Below are 19,449 nucleotides of genomic sequence, written 5' to 3'. Positions count from 1 at the left end.
ACGCACACCTGTGCGCACCAGCCCACGTACACACCCAGCCATGCACACCAGCACACGCGTGCACAGGCAGCTGTGCACACCAACACACGTGTGCACGCAGAGCCGTGCACACCAGCCCATCCTTGTGCACAGTGCCGTGCACGCCAGGCACACGGGTGCACGCGCGGCTGCGTACACCGGCATGTGTGTGCACAGAGCCACGTACACCAGCCCACGCACACACACAGCCGTGCACACCAGCACACGTGTGCGCGCAGGACCGTGAACCCCAGCACACTCGTGTGCGCCGTGCCGTGCACGCCATGCACGCGGGTGCGCACACAGCCATGTACACCCAGCCTACGCACACACACAGCTGTGCACGCCATGCACACGGGTGCACACACAGCCATGTACACACATCCCACACACACAGGTGTGCACACATCCACGTACACCAGCCCATGTGTACACACAGCCGTGCACGCCATGCACACGGGTGCGCACACAGCCATGTACACCGTCCCACGCACACACACACAGCCATGCATGCCATGCACACGGGTGCGCACACAGCCACGTACACCAGCCCACGCGCACACACAGTCGTGCACACCATGCGCACGGGTGCACACATTGCCGTGTACACCGTCCCACGCGCACACACACAGCCATGCACGCCATGCACACGGGTGCGCACGCACGCACCTGTGCACATCAACCCCCCCGTGTGCACCCAGAGCCGTGCACACCCCAGCACACGCGTCTGCACAATGCCACGCACACCAGCACACGTGTGCCCGTGCCGAGCCGCGCTCGCCCCGGCTTCCCGTCCGCCCCCCGGCCCCCCCCGTGGCCCCTACTCCCTCCTGGGGGGTCCCCGCCGCGGCCGTGCCGCCCAGCGCGCGGCGATGAGGTCCGGCTGGTGGTACATGAACATCCCGGCCAGCGTCAGCCCGATGCCCAGGTAGCTGAGCCCGCTCAGGTGGCTGCCGAAGAGCAGGCGGGAGAGCAGCAGGTTGCCCACCACGGTGACGTTGCCCAGGACGTGGACGGTGAGGGCGGAGGTGAGGGAGAGGACGCAGAAGGTGGCCAGGTTGTAGAGGACGGAGCCCAGGCAGCTGAGCAGGACGCAGGCCCAGAGGGTGCCGTCGTAGCGCAGGACGCCCTCCCAGGAGGGACCCAGCTCCAGCGCCACGGCCGCCCCGAAGAGCAGGCAGAAGCTGGGCAGGGAGGTCAGGCAGAGCAGGGAGAGGGCGTCCAGCCGGTCCTCCTGCAGCAGCAGACCTGGGGGGGGGGGGGGGGACGGGTGGGGACAGTGAGCGGGACCCCCGGACCATCCCAACAGGGACACCCGCCGCTGCCCCCACCGCCGTGAGCCCCCGTTCGCTGCCCAGGCGGGTAAGAAATCCCAAATGTCACCGGGAAGGGGGGAATGGGGTAGGGGGGCAGCCCCTTCCGTGGGGCTGGGGGTGCCCCGATTCGGGGGTGCTCTAGTTTGGGGGTGTCCCGGTTCGAGGGTGCCCCGGTTCGGGGTCCAGGGTCCCGCCGGGTTGGACGGAGCAGTTTCCCCACCCTGTTTTGGAGCAAACGTGGCTTCCACCCCCCCACCACCACCTCCCTGCCTCCTCTTTTTTCGGCAGATTGTGCAGCCGGCAGCAACATTTCTGGGCGTGTGGCCTGTCCCCTATGTGTCCCCATGTCCCATCCCATCCCCAGGTCATCTGGGGACAGCAGGCACAGCCGCGCCGGCTGCCATGCACAGGCGTGCACGGGGGGACACGTGCCATGTCCCAGGGGGACGGAGCAGCCCCCAGCCTCCTCGGGGCCACTCTTCATGTCCCACAGGTGACGAGGGGCGGTGGCATCCCTCAGGTGGCCACAGCACCCCTGGTACAGCCGCCAGCGGTGCCCTGGGGACCTTGGGGACAGCATGGGACGTGTGCCCGACACTCGGCCCCACACCACAGCCTGTCCCCCGTGGTGCCCGCTTGAGTCACCGGCCCCAGAGGAAACGCTCCCTTCCCGGCCAAAAAACACCCCGGCCAGTTCCTCTCCGCCACCGGCCAAGGACACCACAGCCCAGGCAGCACCGCGGCTGCCGGGGTCCCCAGGCATAGGGACGATGCCGCTTGGCACGGGGACTCGCAGGGGACCCAGCAGCCCATGGCCTGGGTGTCCCTGTGACAGGCTAAGGCACTGCTACCCCCTCACGGCCCCAGGACATGGGACACTGTCACTGGGAGCCAGCGGTGCCCGTGGGCCACCACAGGGCCACCAAGGTGTTTGCTCGTCACCGAAAAACCAGGGTGACCTCGAGGCCAGGACCGTGGCACAGCCCCGAGGGGGGGCAGCCGGGTGGGCAAGGTGGCACTGGGGTGGCACCAGGGGACAGGGTAGGCAAGGGGTGGCACTGGGGCTGGGGTGACATTAGGGTGGCACCAGGGACAGGGTGGGCAAGGGGTGGCACTGGGGTGGCACCAGGGACAGGGTGGGGAGGGGGTGGCACTGGGGTGGCACTGGGGTGACATCAGAGCCAGGGGTGGGGAGTGAGTGCCACCAGGGTTGGGGTGGCAATGGAGTGGCCTTAGAACTGGGGTGGCACTGGGGCTAACGGGGCGCTGGGGGGGCACCAGGGCCAAGGGTGACAGCGGGTGGCGCTGGGACGGGGATGGCGTGGGGTTGGCACTGGGGACCAGAGTGCCACCAGGGCTGGGGTGGCAATGCAGTGGCACTGGGCCTGGGGTGGGCAGCGGGTGGCACTGGTGCCAGGGTGAGCAGGGAGTGTCACCAGCCCCCGGGGTGGCACCGGGATGACAGCAGCACCCCTGCGGCCCGGGGGCCGTGCCAGGGGAGGGAGGGCGGGCGCGCAGGACGGGGACAGGCGGGTGGCACTTACTCTGCTGGATGGACTTGAGGGCGCGGAGGACGGTGGCGGCCAGGAGGAAGCCGCAGCCGGGCTGGTAGAAGCGGAGCCCGCCGGCGATGCTGCAGGCGGCCCCGGCGCAGACGGGCCCCATGGCGGCGTACTGCAGCGGGTGGTGCCGCCGGCCCCCCAGCAGCCCCGACAGCAGCAGGGTGACCAGCGGGGTGGTGGTGGCCACCGCCTGCGCCACGTCCAGCTGCACGTAGCTCAAGCCCAGGTTGCCCAAGGCCACGCTGGTGCAGAAGGTGAGGCTGAGCAGGTAGATCCTGGCGCGGGGCCGGGGGGCAGGGGGTGACGGTCCCCGCGCCCAGCCCAGCGGGTAGCCCACGGCCACCCCCGACAGCATGTGGAGGGACGACAGCAGCAGCGGGTAGCGGAAGCCGTGGGCGGCGAAGATCCATTTGTTGAGGCCGGCCATGGTGGTGCCGGTGCCCAGCCAGGCCAGGACGGTGAGGGTCAAGGGCAGCGATGGCCCCGGGGGTGGCCGACCTCCTTCTGCCTGCCCCGGGTCCGGTTTCCAGGGCCGGAGGGTCCCCTCACCGGCTGCCATCGTCATCGCTGCTTCATCGCCCCGCCGGGACCGCAGGCACATGGGCACCGGTTCCGCTCCCCCCCGCTGCCACCCTCCGCTCTGCCCCGTCCTCCCGGGAGCCGGCGGCGGTGATGATGGCGGTGGCGACGGCGGTGGCGGTGGGTCCCCGGCTCCTGCCGGCGGTGGCGGCGGTGGCGTCACCCGCCCCGGGGGGGGTGGCAGGGCTCAGCCCCGGGGTGCTGGTGCCATGTGTGAGGAAGGCAGCGCCGGTGGCGGCCGGGAGCGAGCGGAAAGTTTGGCGATGGTGGGGAGCGGAGGGAGGGAGGCTCCTCCCCGCGGGGGCCGCCGCCGCGTCACGGCCGCCGTGCGGGGACGGGGGACTGCGGGGTGCGGGTGGGCGGACGCGGGGGGCACGGCCGGGGATGCCGCCCGGTGCTGCGGGGCCTGCTGGGAAGCGGAGGCCGTGCATGGCCGCCCGGGCGACTCAGCTGGCGGTAGCCGGAGCACAGGCGGCCTCCATGGTGACGGCGGCGAAGGGACTGCGTCAGAGCCCCCGTCTGACTCACGCCGGGCGGGCGCCATCGCTCCCCACCGCCGGCCCGGGAGCATCACCCGCCATGGCACCCGCACCCACGCCCCAAACCGCAGCGGCACCCCCCGCCCCGGACACCGCCTGCCCCGGCTGCCTTCACTGCCGCTGCCCCTGGGTGGTTTTTGGGGCTTGGATTAAATCCGGGGCTGAGGCGGGGAGGGAATCCCACAGGTTTGGGACACAGCAAGTGTTTGCGGGGCACCGGGACCACCGCGGTCCCCGAGCCCTCGGGGTGGGGCTCAAAGAAGGGGGCCGGGGGTGTCCCCCCGAGGGTTTATGGAGGAGGACGGCCCCGGCTGGTGACTTGCTGGGGACGAGCGGCGCTGGCTCAGGCTCCCCAAAACCGGCTGCCCCATCCCCGAGCAGGGCCGGGACCGGAGGAGCTGCCAGTCCGGGCGCTCCCGTCCCACCGTGCCCGTAGGACACAGGGCATCGTGTGTGTCCCCTCTGCCTCCTCCCCGGGCGGATTTGGGGTGCTGGTACACGGGGCGCAGGGAAAGGAGGAGGCAGGGAGCCGGCAGGTCCTGTGCCACGGCAGGAGGTTCATTGCCGTCGTCCCCCCCACCCTCTACCACTCGCTGAGGCGCAGGATGAGGGTCTCCCCGTCATGAGGTCTGTAGTCGGCGACACCTGCGGAAAGAAGGTGGGAGAGCGATCGTGGGGGCTGCCCGGCACCCCGCCGCCTCCCCCGGCACCCCCACCCATCACTCACCCATCTGCAGGCTGGTGCCGGGGGCGGTGAGGAGCTGCCAGTAGCTCCGCTGCTGCTGCCGGGCCTCCATCCCCAGCACCCTGCTCAGGAAGGGGCCCTGGGATGTGTCCTGGGTGACAAACCTGGCAGGTGGGAGAGGGGGGTGAGGGTCCGGCCCCTCAGCCGGCGATGGGGCACGTCTGCTGCCAAGGGAGCCAGGCGGTGGGGACCGGGCTGAACCCGTGACACGTGTGCCGGGCACGTGGCCACCCTGGGTGCGACACGCAGGGACCCCACACCGGCACGCGGGACCACCTACGTGAAGTTGGGGGGTCCCTGCACGGTGGCCGCCCTGAGCACGTCCAGGAGGGAGGCGCCGGCGGGCGCGGACACCGTCCGGTCGTAGAGCCGGTGCTGGGGACACCGCGGCTCGGGGCACTCCACCACCAGCCGCACCGTCATGTTCCCCAGCATCTCAGTCGGTGGCTTGGCGCTGATGGGCATCAGTGTGTCTGTGAGAAGGAAGCCACCATGGCACTGACGGGGACCAAGCCACCACCGTGGTGCATGCCAACACCATCCCGGAGCCCCCCCGGCTCCCCACGCTGCCCCGGCTCCTACCCAGCTCCTCCTGGCAGCGCATGGAGGCGGTGTCCAGGTAAGAGTGGCCATACAGCACCGGCAGCACCTGGGCCATGGTGGCGGCGGTGGTGAAGGCGTCCAGGTTCTCTAGCAGCGCGGCCATGGCCCGGCCGTACGCCGGCTGCGTCCGGCACGTGTTGGTGGCGATGAAAACCTGGGAGCGGGAAGGAGGAAGGCGGCGGGGCAGTGGCAGAGGCGGGGGGCGGGTTGGGACCCTGGGCCGTGGCCACCACGCTGGTGGTGGTGGTGACCATCACCTGCCTGCCCAGCCCCTGCCCCGCGGGCGGCTGCCTCTGCCCAGGCACCCATATCTGCACCCACACCTGCACCCATGCCCCACCATGCAGGCCCCTGGCCCGTGACCCCCACCTGCATGGCCCATGGGGTGCTGTAGACGTTGCCGAAGAAGCCATCCGGGTCCTGCGCCTCCACCATCCTCCTCCTCACCCTGCGCCAGGCTGCCTGCAGCTCCGCCGCCAGCCTGGACCCAACCAGCCGCTCCTGCACCAGGCAGGTGAAGGCCAGCGCCGCCACCGCCTCCGTGTCTGTGGGGACACGGTGTCACCCCGGCTGCCGCACGCCCGCCCTGGGGTGCCACCGCCCCGTCTGTCCCCACGGCCCCTTACCCACGGTGCTGCCACCGGTGTGCCTGAACCTGCCGTGGTGCTCCGCCGCCAGCAGCCGGTGGATCACCTCCTCCCGCACCCGCTTGCGGTGGACGCACAGCGCCAGCACGCCCAGGCTGTACTGGTAGTAACTGGTGAGGGGCTGGCCGTGCCGTCGGGAGCCTGGGGACAAGGTGTTGTGTCACTGGGGCAAGCCAGTGGCCTCGCAGCTGGACGTGCCGGTGCACGGCTGGGTGCTCGCCGTGGTGGCCCCGTGGGGCTGCTCTCACCCGCCCAGTCCTCCTCCAGATAGTACTTCAGCCATGTCACCAGTAAGCGCTGGGGACCGGGCTCGGGCAGGGGACACGTGGCCCGCAGACCCAGCAGGTACAGCGCCAGCCGCCCCGTCTCCGGCCACTCCGCCTCGGCGTTCCTGCAAGCCACCGTGTCAGCTCTCACCAGCAGCCAGAGCCCCCCCACCACACCAGGGGGCTGTCACCCCGCAGGTGGAGGGGACCGTCCTCGTGGGACACACACACACGTACGTGTTGTGCTCGGTGCTTGTAGTGTCCCACTGGGGGTGACCATGGAGCTGGCCGGCTGCCTGCAGGCTCCTGCGGAGACACGGTGTCAGTGGGTGGCCGGGGTGGCTTGGGCGACAGGGGACAACCCCGGAGGCACCTGAGGTGGACCTGGTGTCCCCCCTGGGGACCTACCGGCCGTAGCGGCGCTGGAAGGCGTCCCGCAGCCGCGCCAGGTACCGCTCCTCTTCACGCAGGTCGTGGTCGCCGGCCAGGCGAAGGGCCAGGTAGACGCTGGGGTCGGGGTCCCGCGCCGGGTTCCCCGCCAGCCCCAGCAGCCGGGCGCTGAGCTCCCGCACCGCCGCCGCCTCCCCCCCCGGGGCTTCTGCCCGCCACGGCCCCGGGGAGGGAGCGGAGGGTGAGGGGGGGCAGGAGAGGGCCGAGCCTACCCCAAGCACCGGTCCCCGCGGTACCTGCAGCCCCCAGCGCCGGTGGCGATGGAGACCCAGCACCCCAACCGTGCCGCGCACCCTGTGCCCTCCCTCAAGTCCCAAAACCTCAAGTCTCCGCCCCCCCAAAAAAAAATTGGGGAAGAAACAAAATAAGAGATGTGACACGAATCAGGAGCATGGAGAGCCCGAAACATGGGCATGGCTGCCCTCCCACCGCGCCTGTGGAGCTGGCGGGGTGCTGGGGTGACACCCCTGTCCCCAGGGGACCGGTGTCGGGGCCGGGGGGGACTGTGGGCACAGGATTGGGGCTGGCTCTGGGCTTTGGGCTGGGGGGTGCAGGAATAAGGCTCAACCCCAGCACGCTGGGGAGAGCTCAGCCCTGGAAAACTCATCACTGGAGGGGTTTCACGATGCCAGTGTCCCCCCCGCCGGGCCTGGAGTACGGGATGGTGCGTGTCCCCCCCAGCCCTGCTCCCCAGGGACCTCTCCACCGCCGCAGCCGGCTCGAGGACCCGCTGCAGGCACCGTCCTACACGGGGGAGACCCCCGGCGGGACCGTACTCACCGCAGAGCTGGGCAGGCAGGACCGCAGCCTGCAGCAGGACGAGGAGCAGCCACATGCCGGAGCGGGGCGGTGGGTGCCGCGGCACGGCACAGCACGGCACGGCACAGCACGGCACGGCAGGCGGCCCGGCAGAGGCAGGCAAACTCTACCGGGGACGGGAAGGCGTCGCAAGAGGCCGTTTCCGCGCACCGGGGCCAAGTCAGCAGAAACGGGAAAGGACTTTGGCTGAAGGGGAAGCAGAAGGGAGTGGGGCCACCCCACGCCGGGGCAGAGATAAAGTGCTCCCGGCCGCTCTTCCCTCCCGGCTCCCCGACCTGGCACAACCCCGAGGTCTCGCTGCCCTCCGCACCGTGGCCGGGGCAGCCAGACCCAAACTGCCAGCGATCAGGTCACCATCACCTGGCAAAGTCTGCCCAAAAAAAGAAAAAGGGGATGAAACCCCCCCCCAAAATCCTGCGCCCTCCACCCCTGCTGCCTTTGAAAGTGGTAACTCCACTGGTCACCTGGAACTGGGTGGTTTTTTTGAAAAAAAAAATAATAAAAAAATAAGGGATTAATCAAGCCCAGGTAGGCAGAGGAGGGTGGGAACGGGGGTGCTGAGCCCCAGAAGGAAAATCCCGCAGCTGAGGGGAGGGGGGGGTCCCAGGTCACCGTCTGCCAGGGGATACCGGGAAGGGGGTGACAGGCCGTGGGGGGTCCCTCCACCGCAGGTCAGGCTGGAGGGGACTCTGCACAGCCGGGTGTCGCTGAAGGTGTCCCTGCCCATGGCAGGGGGGGGGCTACTGGGTGGCATTTAACGGTTCCTTCCCCCCCCAAGCATTCTACGATTCCATTTTTCATTTCTCCTTTGCTAAAAATTCCACTTCCAGCCCAGTAAAGCGTTTATAACAGGAGGCGAGGGGTCGCACTATTTCTTTCACAGTTTTGTGGCGTATCGCTTTCTTTTTATCGTCTTACAGAGTTGTACAGGGTATATGAAACTTGGCAAAAAACCAATGCTCTGTTTGTACAACAAAAACCCATAGTTTTTGCTCCACGTTCGACTGTGAAACCCTGAAAAGCGTCCGCATTTCCCAGCTGTTGTTTGAGTGTTTGCTTCCGGTTCTGTATGGAGATCTTCAGCCTTTTCTAATAGGGAATGACACCGGGTTTGTTTATTTCTGGTTTTACGACATGTACGACACAGTCACGTCTTAATCTTTGTTTACATCTCACAGGAGCTGCGCTCATCAGTAAGGCTGTCCCTGAGTTAAGACCCTCGTGTTGAGGGGAGCCGAACCGTTGCAACCCTTTCTTCTTTAACAGGAGAAAATGGAGCTGCGCTGAGTTCTAGGGAGGAGGCTCAAAGAGAGGGCAGGATGAACCTCCTCTCTCACACCCACCTGAGGAAACGGCTGGCGGAGCTCAGGGAGCGCCTGGACCAATCTCTCAGTCCTGTGGCTCAGGCGTAGGGAGCCCTGCGAGGGGCAGGGAGCGGGACCCCATGGCCCCCACGGGTCCCTTCCACCCCGGGACAGTCCCCGATTCTCCCGCCTCCTCCGACCCCTGCAGCCGGGGGAAGTTGGGGAGGACCCGGCCTCCTCCACCCCTCTGGGCACGGCGGGGACCCTCAGCTCGGCCGGAGCGCGCCCGTGGGGGTCCCCCCCCCAGCGACGCTGGGCGGGGAGGAGACAACAAACCCCGCAGGGCGGACACCCCCGGGGAAAGGGCTCGGAGCCTCAGGCGCTGCCTCCAGCTGGGAGACGACGGAAACCCCCCCCGGGGCTGAGCAGCGCCGGCCGAGGACCCACCGTCCCGCAAGGCCTCCGCAACGTCCCCGCCCGGGCCTCACCGGGCCGACACCCCCTCCCGCCGTGCCCCGCGCAGCCCCGTAATATCCCAGCGTGCCCCGCGCCTAAGGACCTCTCCCTCCAGGCCCCCGCGGGCTGCCCGCGGCGCGCCTGACCGAGCCCGGCCCTGCCGCCTGCGCACCCTGTCCGCCCTGCGCACCCTGCCCGCCCTGAGCACCCTGACCATCCTGCTCGCTCTTCCCCCATGACCGTTGCGGGGCGGCCCCGTCCCCGGCGGGCCCGCGGGCCCCGGGCGCAGGCAGGCCGCGGGCAGGCCGGGGTCCTGCGGCGGGCCGGGAGCACGCGGGCGGCGGCGGCGGCGGGGCCATGGGCGGGTTGGAGAAGAAGAAGGTACCGCGGGGTCCCCCGTTCCCACCCCCCCCGGCACCGGAGCCACCCCCTCCCCTTCCCCCGGCACGCTCCCGGTAGTCGCGTTCACACTCCCCGGTGTGCCCCTGCCCGTCCCCCGGTGCCCTCCCGTGTGGTGCCACCCCCCTTCTCCGGTGCCACCCCCCCCCTCCCTCCGGTGCCCGTTCCCCAGCCGGTACCGCTGCCCACCCGTGCCGTGCTCTCTCACCCCTCCACCTCCGGTACCGGTGCCCGCCTGTGTTTGCTCCCCCCCGCCTCTGGTGACACCCCTCGGTGCCCGTGACCGTTCACGTCGTGACACCCGGTGGCCGGTCTCTCTCTCCGCTCCCCCCAACCCGCCTCCCCGCCCGGTTCCCGTTTCTGCTCCCTGTCCAGCCCTAGGAGCGCCGGTGGTTCCGGGGCTGTCTCTCCCGGTGGGGGGGCTCCCCGAGGCTCCCCTCCCCGTGCCGAGCCCCCCCCCCGACGCCCCCGTCTCTCCGCAGTACGAGCGGGGATCCGCCACCAACTACATCACCCGCAACCGGGCGCGGAAGAAGCTGCAGCTGAGCCTGCCCGACTTCAGGTGCGCCGGAACCCCCCCCCCGGGACCCCCTGAACCGCCCCGGGACCCCCCCTGAGCCCGCCCTGGGATCCCCGTGGACCACATGAACCTCCCTGGGACACCCCCTGAGCCCTCTCTGAATCCACTCCCTGGAGCCCTCCCTGGGACCCCCCTGCACCCCCTGACATTCCTCTGGGGACTCTGACCCCCCAGGGATGCCCCTGGACCCCCTTAAACCCGTCCTGAGACCCCCCCGGATCCCCTGACTCTCTCCCCTGGCGACCCTGACCCCCCCCACCCCAGGATGCCCCTGGACCCCACTGAACCCTCCCCCCTGCCCCCCAGGACCCCCTCTTGGACCTCCCCCGGCCCCCGCATCCCCTGAACCCCCCAGGGGAGCAGCAGGGGATCGAGCCTGGGGTGGGCGTGGGGACTCCTTTTCCCTAGGGACCGCAGCAGTGTGACCTGCCTGTTCCAGGCTGCCAAGTTATGGGGCTTCCCTCCGCCAAGGGGTGGCAGCACCGGAGGGAACGGGGCCCCAGGGCGTCCCGCTTTGGGGTACACGGGTGCTGCGGCCTCCACCCCCACCCCCGTCTCACCCTCCTCGCTGTTACCAGGCGCCTCTGCATCCTGAAGGGGATTTACCCCCACGAGCCCAAGCACAAGAAGAAGGTGAACAAAGGCTCCACCGCACCCAGGACCTTCTACCTCCTCAAGGATATCAAATTCCTCCTTCACGAGCCCATTGTCAACAAGTTCCGGGAGTATAAAGTAATTACCCTGCACAAGACCCCCCCGGGTCGTGCCCGAGGGGCTGCTCCGGGCTCGTCCTCCCCCGCAGAGCCCCCGGCCTCGCTTTCCCTCCACAGGTGTTTGTCCGGAAGCTCCGGAAGGCGTACGGGAAGAGCGAATGGAGCACCGTAGACCGACTGAAGGACAACAAGCCCACCTACAAGCTCGACCACATCGTGAAGGAGAGGTGAGCCCCTGGAGCCGGCCTTTTCTGGGAGGAACTTTCCCAGGAGCTGCCTGGACCTGTGGATCCTTGGCCGTGTCCATCCCTCTTTACGAATTCATGCGTATATTCGGGGGGGGGGGGGGGGGGGGTTGATGGAAATCGGTGTTTCTGGGCTGGAGGGGGAGGCCGTAGCATGCTGCACGCCGGCTGTAGCAAAGCAGGAGTGAGCAGGGAGTGCCTGGCCCTCCTAGATGGCTCCAGGATCTCGAGGGAGATGCTGAGAGCTCTCCTCCTCTCCTCGAACAGTGTTTTCCTTGGAGGGAGGGCTGGTGGGGGGTGGATCGTGCCAACGGAGTTGGGGAATTTGGTGGCAATGGCAGAGGAGAGGACCCAGGAGGGAGGGACCGTGCTCTGGCAGGTCCCTTTGTTGTGCCGGCGGTGCCTGGGACCTCGCTGTGCTGGTGCAGGGAGGGGAGAGAGCAACGGGACTGAGGGACGGGCGCTGCCCCGACGAGCTCGGTGCTCGGGAGGGGAGACGGCGGCTCCACCGCTGGTCGAGCCGTGAGGCCGTGTGGTCTCCCTCCGACCGCAGCGTTCGAGTCCTACAGCTTTTGGCTGGGCCTCGTCCGTCCGTCCGAGGAGTGCCATGTGCTGCACCGCAGGCCACAGGCCACGCTTGTCCTCGGCGGATCCAGGCTGGGATTCCCCAGCACTCGGTCCTTGCGGGTGCCCTAAAATCCGTTTACACCCAGCCTGCAATCAGGGGTGCTGCCATCCCCTCGCACAGGGACCTTCCTGGCTCCCCGGAGAGGCCTGGGCAACTGCTTGGAGGTCCCTGTGTGCCCGCAGGCTCCCGAGTGCCCAGGGGGGACACGCCGTCCGTGTGGGTCACCACCTTTGGGGGACATGCAGCCCACAGTGCCCTCACACGAGTTCTCCACCAGCCCCAGCAGCTTTCGGTGGGCGCTGGTGCTGGGTGTGATTCCCCCTTCTCCTCCCGCCCGGGCACAGGTACCCAACCTTCATAGACGCGCTGCGGGACCTGGACGATGCCCTCTCCATGTGCTTCCTCTTCTCTACCTTCCCGAGGACGGGCAAATGCCACGTCCAGACCATCCAGCTCTGCCGGCGCCTGGCCGTGGAGTTCCTCAACTATGTCATCGCCTCCCGCTCCCTGCGCAAGGTGGGTGCTGAGGGAGGGACGGAGCTGAGACCTTCCCTGCCCCGGGGCGGGAGGTGGAGGTGGGGGACTTGTGTCCCAGGAAGGCACAGGGCAGCTTCAGGTGGGGAACGAGTCCTGCCGGGCTGTCTGTGACGCTCCCATGATGAAACTGATGACAGGGGAAGGGTTAATGAGGACAAGCACAAGGAAGCACCCCTGGCCTTCCTCCCCCTGAGTCCTTTTGCTGTTCCCTGCCAGGTTTTCCTCTCCATCAAGGGCATCTACTACCAGGCCGAGGTGCTGGGGCAGCCCGTCACCTGGATCACCCCTTACACCTTCGCCCACGATGTGAGTACCTGGCCTGGCTGGGAAGGCGTGCGGGGACACGACCCTCTTCTAACCCCCGGGATGGCCGTACCCTGTGTCCCCTGTGCCTGGCTGTACCAGTCTCCCCGGTTCCTTATTTCCTCTTGTCAATTATTAAAATGGGCCTTAATCAGCAATTAAAGATTAACCTGCAGGAATGGGGCTTCTGGCACTTAAGGAAGAGCCAAGTCAGACCCTGCATGCTCTGCCAGGGTGGTTCTGCCATGTCCCCTGCACGGTCTGGGCAGGTGACAGGGCGAGGGGACAGCTGTGGGTGCCACCATGCCTGGACAGCCCCACGGCTGTGCTGCACCACACCTTGCCAAAATCCTTGGCACACAGGAGTTCGCCATCACAGCAGTGTCCTCATTTCACTCCCGGGCTTTCTAGCGCCTGGCATAGTTGGGTTGAGGCTTTCCAGCTTTCGTGGCCTTTGGTACGTCCCCACGTCCCCCCTGCAGCATCTCCTTGGCCAGCATTCCCAGCCAGAACATTCCATGTTCTTCCCAGCCAGCATTCCTTCTCACTCCCTTCAGTTCTGGCTGTTGTGGGGCTGGCTGGGTCCCTGCCAGGTTTTGGCTCCTCGCCCTGCTCTTGTCTGGCTTTGCCATGGCCTGTGCAGCTCACCTGGAGGAGCAGTCCCTGGACAAGGCCACCAAGGTCTCTTTCCATGATGGGATGGGCTGCTCCATCTGTCCGAGCAGGTGCCTTCACAGAGGGGTGGCAGCAAGGCCCCAGGTAGCAGCCTGGAGAGCTCTCCCTGCCCAGGGTCTGGCGGTGGCCATGGATCTCCAGCCCTTGCTGTGAAGGGGGCAGGATCCTCCTCCCTGTGCGGGTGGGATGGGACCCTGTCCCTGCAGAGGGAACTCTGGTCTTTTTGTCCTTGTGTCCTCACCCTTCCCGTGTGCCTGCAGCACCCCACAGACGTGGATTACCGTGTGATGGCCACCTTCACAGAGTTTTACACCACTCTCCTGGGCTTCGTCAACTTTCGCCTCTACCAGTCCCTCAACCTGCACTACCCCCCCAAGGTGAGGCCACTGCCTGCCTGCGGGGACGTGCCGTGCTGGCCCCAGCCTGCTGGCACCACCCGGTGTGGGTGGTGGAAAGCGAGGACGTGTTGGAGTTGGGGGAGCAGGGGATCACGGAATCACGGAATCTTCAGAGTTGGAAGGGACCTCTAGAGATCATCTAGTCCAACTCCCCTGCTAGAGCAGGGTTGCCTAAAGCACATCCCTCAGGGCTGCATCCAGGCGGGTCTTGAAAATCTCCAGAGAAGGGGACTCCACCACCTGCCTGGGCAGCCTGTTCCAGTGCTCTGTCACCCTCACTGTAAAGAAGTTTTTCCGTGTATTTGAACGGAACTTCCTATGTTCTAGCTTGTGCCCATTGCCCCTTGTCCTGTCGCTGGGAACCATTGAAAAGAGCCTGGCTCCGTCCTCCTTAAACCCACCCTTTAGATACTTGTAAACATTAATCAGGTCCCCCCTCAACCTTCTCTTCTCCAGGCTAAAGAGTCCCAGCTCTTTCAGCCTTTCCTCGTAAGGGAGGTGCTCCAGTCCCATAATCATCTTGGTTGCCCTTCGCTGGACTCGCTCCAGTAGTTCCCTGTCCCTCTTGAACTGGGGAGCCCAGAACTGGACACAGTACTCCAGTTGTGGCCTCACCAGTGCAGAGTAGAGGGGGAGAATGACCTCCCTCGACCTACTGGCCACAGTCTTCCCTATGCAGCCCAGGATGCCATTGGCCTTCTTGGCGACAAGGGCACACTGCTGGCTCATGGATAATTTGCTGTCTACCAGGACCCCCAGGTCCTTCTCCTCAGAGCTGCATGTTTGGGATGTTTGGGAGCTCTGGGTTTGGGAGCTGCCTCCCCACCTTTCTGTTTCTCTGCAGATCGATGGCCAGGCTGACGTTGAGCTGAAGCCTGCAGAGGGCAAGGACTACGCCATGGATTCCGAGAGCTACCTGGAGGTGAGGGACGCTGCCACCACCGTGGCCCGTGGGAGGACCCTGTGTGGCTGTGGTGGCCTGACCACAGACCCCCTCCTGGCGTGGGGCACTCGTGTGGGGGCTGAGGAGCAGGGCCTGATCCCTGCCTGCTGGAGAGGGCTGGTCCCAAACTCCTTGCCCCTTCCTGCTGGCCAAGGGAGGAGCTTGTGCTTGGCCTCAGGGGCCACTGGCCTCCCTCCTGCATGGCGGGGACCCTCCAAAGCCCCGTGCTGGGCACTGCAGGGTGGGACAGTGCATGGAGGAGGCTGAATGTGTGTCTGGTCCTGGGAGAAAGTCTTTTGACCTCTTGCTCTGAGAAATGGCCTCCTCCTTCCTCTGTGAGGCTGCCCCTTCTCCCATCCCCCGGTGACGCCTTCTCCGTCTCCTCCCACTGCAGAGACTGTCGGCTCTGAGCGCCAGCCTGGCCCGTGTGGTGGCACCGACCCACGAGGACGAGGTGGAGATGGATGAGTTCCCCGTGGAGGGGGTAAGAGCCTGGTGGGGACGCTTAGCCCTGGCTTTGGGTGATGCTGTCTGCCGTATGCCTTATGGCCGGTCACAGGCTGGCAGGGCCTGGTGTGGTGCTGGGAGGGACTGGCAGGAGGATGAGGACCCTCCGAGAGCCCTCCCTGCAGAAAGGGTCTTGGCAGGGGCTGTTCATGGGGAGGAGGCTGAATGCTTTGCTCTGAGCAGGAGACCGCGGAGCAGATGGATGCGAGGAAGAAGGAGCAGGAGGCCCTGGAGAAGCACAAAAAGCTCTTTGAAGGGTTGCGCTTCTTCCTCAACAGGGAGGTGCCTCGAGAGCCACTGGCCTTCATCATCCGGTACGTGATGGGCAGGCTGCCCTCTCCCAGCCTCTCTCCTGGGACTGTCGAGGCCGATCTGCCTGATTTCCCGTGGGCGAGATGGCCCCGAGGGCCCCTCTTGCCTGCCTGACTCCTCAGTGGGCTTTGCTGGCAGGTGCTTTGGTGGCCAGGTCTCCTGGGACAAGTCCCTGTGCATCGGCGCCACCTATGACGTGAGTGACCCCTCCATCACCCACCAGATTGTTGACCGGCCCCGGGTGGGGAAGCAGATTGTTGGCAGGTGGGTGAGGCAGGTGGCCTGTCCCCAGAATGGCCACCTGGGCTAGTGGATGTCCCTGGCAAGCAGTGGGGCAGCCTGTCACGTCCTGCTCTGCTGCTGCCTTGAACCCCCATGGGCTCCAGAGCCTGGGGTGGGAGGAAAGAGCCTGAGCCCGTGTCCCTCTGCCCCACAGGTATTACCTGCAACCTCAGTGGGTCTTCGACTCCGTGAATGCCAAGCTGTGCCTCCCTGTGGCTGACTATTTCCCTGGCGTGCTGCTGCCCCCGCATCTCTCGCCCTTCGTGACGGAGCAGGAAGGAGACTACATCCCTCCGGAGAAGCTGAAGCTGCTGGCCATGCAGAGGGGCGAGAACCCAGGTGATGCGAGGCTCCGAGGTCGGAGTGGTTGAGGAGCCGGGCCGCGCTGCTGCCTCGGCAGGGCCGTACCCACTCCAGGGCCAGCGACTGCTCTCCTGTTGGTAACGGTGGTCTCTCTGCAGATGAAGAGAGTGAGGAGGAGGAGGAAGAGGAGGAGGAAGAGGAGGATGACAATGACAAAGAGGAGGAGGAGGAGGAAGATGAGTCTGAGAAGGAAGAGGAGATGAAGTTAAAGAAGATGGAAGAGCAGAAGACTCAGAGCAACAAGGTACGGTTCCCGGCAGTGGAGTGGGAGCCCCAGGAGGAGGCAGCTCCGGTGAGCTCTGTCCCTGCTGGGGCTCTGCTCGCTGTGGGGCGGCCCGGCTCAGTCCCTGCTGTGGCCACCACACTTCTGGGTCCTGGACCCATATTCACGAGCTGCAGCTCCCATTCACGCTCAGGACCTGTCTCCTGGTCCAGAGGGTGCTGCGGCTCTTCCGTGGCCCCCAGTGAATGGTGTGGAGACATCTATCCCTGGGGAAGGGTAGTGGGCATCCGGGGTCCTGAGCTCTCCGGCTCCCGGCAGGCGCTTCCTGTGAAGGTGACCGCTGGCAAGCTGCGGCTGGAGGACAAGCAGCGCCTGGAGCAGGAGCAGCAAAGCGAGGAGAAGCGTCTGGCCATCATGATGATGAAGAAAAGGGAGAAATATCTCTACAAGAAGATCATGTTTGGCAAGAAGCGCAAAGTCCGAGAGGTACGAGCGTAGGGCTTACTGTGGGCTACAGACCCTTGCCTGGATCCCGGTGCTAGCTCTTCCCAAATTGGCTTGCAGCTATGGATCGCTAAAGCCAGGTCTGTCCCCAGCTCAGGGGAGAGGGAGCAGCCTCTGCTTCCGATGCTGTGCCAGCTCTGGGCTGCTCCTTCTGCTCCTCTCTGTACCTAGTGCGGGCACCGAGCGAAGGTGGGCAAGGGTGAAGCTTTACGAGCTTCTTCCCCAGCATCACCTGGCTGCAGTCTCCACCCTGGCAGGGCAGAGCTCCTCCTGCTCCCTGGGGGCTGTGGCTTGTGCTCAGCAAACGAAGTTACCCCCCCTCTCTGTGGCCCGGGTGCAGGCAGCAGCAGATGGGTCCATTCCCCCGCCTGCAGCTGGAGGGTTTGGTGGGACCCTGGTGGCTGCAGACAGGCTGACTCCGTATCTCGGGGGTTTCCCCGCAGGCAAACAAACTCGCTGCGAAGAGGAAAGCCCACGACACTGCCGTGAAGGAGGAGAAAAAGAAAAACAAGAAGGCGCGACGAGCGTGACGGGGCCTGGGGACTCCCCGCGGGGGGCCGGCTGTGCCCTGTGGATACCATCACATTTGGGTGAAAAACCCTCAGCTTTGCTCTTGGGACAGAAATGCTGAATTAAAACCTTTCCCGTCTGTAGATATATTTCCCGCTGTGCCTTTCCCGGGGATCCCTTGGCTCTCCTGCCCCAGTGCTGCTGCCTGTCCTGGTCTGGGCCACAGGATCGGTGTCAGGAGGACTGTCCTCTTCATGCTGGTGCCACCCCTGCTTCCTGAGCTGCAGGGGTAGCAAGCGAGGAAGAGGAGGCCAGGGAGAGCTCTGGGTTCTTGTGGGTCCCTCCGCGATTGTTCCTTTTGAATTTGCACAGCCCTGGGTGGAGGAACCAAACCCTTGTGGTGGAGCAGGAGCTCTTCTGGGGGCTGCCTGCCTCGGTGGGACATTGCAGCATGTTTTGGAGGCTTGGCACAAAATGGGGCTTTGCTCCCACCTTGGTGGAGAGGAGCCCATGGTAGAGGAGAGCCCATCCTCTGCCCAGCCTGGAGCTGCCTTCCAGCATCTGCATGGCAGGCCCTACTTCTCTTATTTGTTTGTTGTTTTTTTTTAATTAAAAAGGTGATGCTTCCTGTGTGGCGTGTGTTGTCTGTCCCTTCTGGCTGTGGTGGGACTCAGTGCTCGGGCACAGTGGAGGAGGTGTGGATCGGTTCATCCGAGACACGTGTGGGGCTGGAGCTGGCTCCTCATCCTGCACGGGGTTGTAGGTGCATCTGCTGGGAGGTGGAACAGAAGGGACAGAGCCTGGGCCCTGCTGCAGGTGCCACGACCCATGAGCGCTGTGGCTGTCACCTTGCTCCTCGTCACCCTTTGCCTGTCCTCGTTCCCAGTGGCAGGTTTGGGTGGGGTGTGCTCCATCCCGCCTGGGTGCTGAGAGCCAACTCTTGAGTCCATTTTGTTCAACCTGGAGAGGAGCAGCCCCAGGCACCAGGACGTGCTGGGGGCTACTGGCCTGGAAAGCAGCTCTGTAGGAAAGGACCTGGAGGTCCTGTTGGCCACCAACATGACCATAAGCCACCAATGTGCCCTTGGGGCAAGGAGGGCTAATGGTGCTGCATGAAGAGTGTTGGAGGAGGTGGTCCTGCCCCTGGGCGCTGGTGAGGCCGCTCGTAGAGTGCTGTGTCCAGCAATGGGCTCCCCAGTGCAAGAGGGATGTGGATATATTGGTGCAAGCCCAGTGAAGGGCCACCAAGATGATGCAGGGACTGGAGCGTGTCACCTAGGAGGAAAGGCGGTGAGAGGTGGGACTGAAGAAGACAAGGTTCAGGGGGGATCTTATCAAGGGGTATAAATACCTGAAGGGAGGGTGGAGCCATGTTCTTCTCAGTGGTGCCCAGCACCAGGGCACAAAGCAATGGCCACAAACTGAGACCCAGGAGGTTCTGAACATCGAGAAACACTTCTTCACCATCAAGGTGACCAAGCGCTGGCGCAAGGTTGCCCAGAGAGGCAGTGGGGTCTCCGTCCATGCGGATATCATGACCAGGGAGGTTGAACCAGGGGACTTTCAGAGATACCTCGGGCCCCACTGGGACGCTGTTGGGTTGCCTGCAAAGGCGTGAGGCAAAGATTTTTGGTCCTTGCTGTCCGTCTCCCACCATCCTCCAGCAAGAGACTGGGGGGGCAATTTTTTGGGGGGTGAAGGAGCGGTTATTGTGGGACTCTTGGCTGAGATAAAGCAATGCATGGAGAAACTAGGGCTGCCCTGGCTGATGCCGGTGCCACCGACACCTCAGATGCGCTCTGTGCGTCTGGAGGATCAGTGGCCCTGGCATCGGCAGCATTATCCCCCCCACCTTTTCCCTAAATCCCATCTTTTTCCCCTAAAACAGCCACCCCCACACACGTTTCCTCACCAGGGCCTACGTGCGGCCTTCAGGCCGGTTTATGGCCATCCTCCTAGGAAGAGGAGGAGGGTAATGCTTGGTTTTGTGCAGTATTTACGGGGCTTTTTTTTCCTTTTTCTG

General features: G+C 65.6%; 3 protein-coding genes across 3 annotated transcripts; 1 reads left to right on the top strand and 2 right to left on the bottom strand.

Annotated features, from left to right (window-relative positions):
- Positions 1-825: 825 nt before the first annotated feature.
- SLC35E4 (solute carrier family 35 member E4) lies at positions 826-4,415 on the bottom strand. The gene is made up of 2 exons (XM_054219737.1): positions 2,879-4,415; positions 826-1,266 (listed from the first exon to the last, which is right to left on the bottom strand). The coding sequence occupies exons 1-2, from the start codon at positions 3,495-3,497 to the stop codon at positions 839-841; spliced, it is 1,047 nt and encodes a 348-aa protein (XP_054075712.1). The 5' UTR covers positions 3,498-4,415; the 3' UTR covers positions 826-838.
- A 136-nt stretch (positions 4,416-4,551) lies between these two features.
- On the bottom strand, positions 4,552-8,109 carry TCN2 (transcobalamin 2). The gene is made up of 10 exons (XM_054219736.1): positions 7,506-8,109; positions 6,684-6,873; positions 6,513-6,581; positions 6,258-6,400; positions 5,989-6,150; positions 5,732-5,907; positions 5,342-5,516; positions 5,040-5,232; positions 4,742-4,863; positions 4,552-4,659 (listed from the first exon to the last, which is right to left on the bottom strand). Exons 1-10 carry the CDS (start codon positions 7,558-7,560, stop codon positions 4,598-4,600), a joined length of 1,347 nt encoding a protein of 448 aa, XP_054075711.1. The 5' UTR covers positions 7,561-8,109; the 3' UTR covers positions 4,552-4,597.
- Positions 8,110-9,588: 1,479 nt separating this feature from the next.
- Positions 9,589-18,054, top strand: PES1 (pescadillo ribosomal biogenesis factor 1). The gene is made up of 15 exons (XM_054219735.1): positions 9,589-9,685; positions 10,186-10,265; positions 10,862-11,015; positions 11,114-11,223; positions 12,214-12,385; positions 12,623-12,712; positions 13,645-13,761; positions 14,627-14,704; positions 15,120-15,209; positions 15,416-15,546; positions 15,683-15,808; positions 15,981-16,165; positions 16,288-16,433; positions 16,731-16,898; positions 17,360-18,054. Exons 1-15 carry the CDS (start codon positions 9,662-9,664, stop codon positions 17,444-17,446), a joined length of 1,758 nt encoding a protein of 585 aa, XP_054075710.1. The 5' UTR covers positions 9,589-9,661; the 3' UTR covers positions 17,447-18,054.
- Positions 18,055-19,449: the final 1,395 nt, after the last annotated feature.

This window comes from Rissa tridactyla, chromosome 13 (assembly GCF_028500815.1).
Source record: "Rissa tridactyla isolate bRisTri1 chromosome 13, bRisTri1.patW.cur.20221130, whole genome shotgun sequence".
In the NCBI taxonomy this organism is placed as follows: domain Eukaryota; kingdom Metazoa; phylum Chordata; class Aves; order Charadriiformes; family Laridae; genus Rissa; species Rissa tridactyla.
Note: the sequence above shows the minus strand (reverse complement) of the source record. Positions and strands in the feature narration are given on the sequence as shown.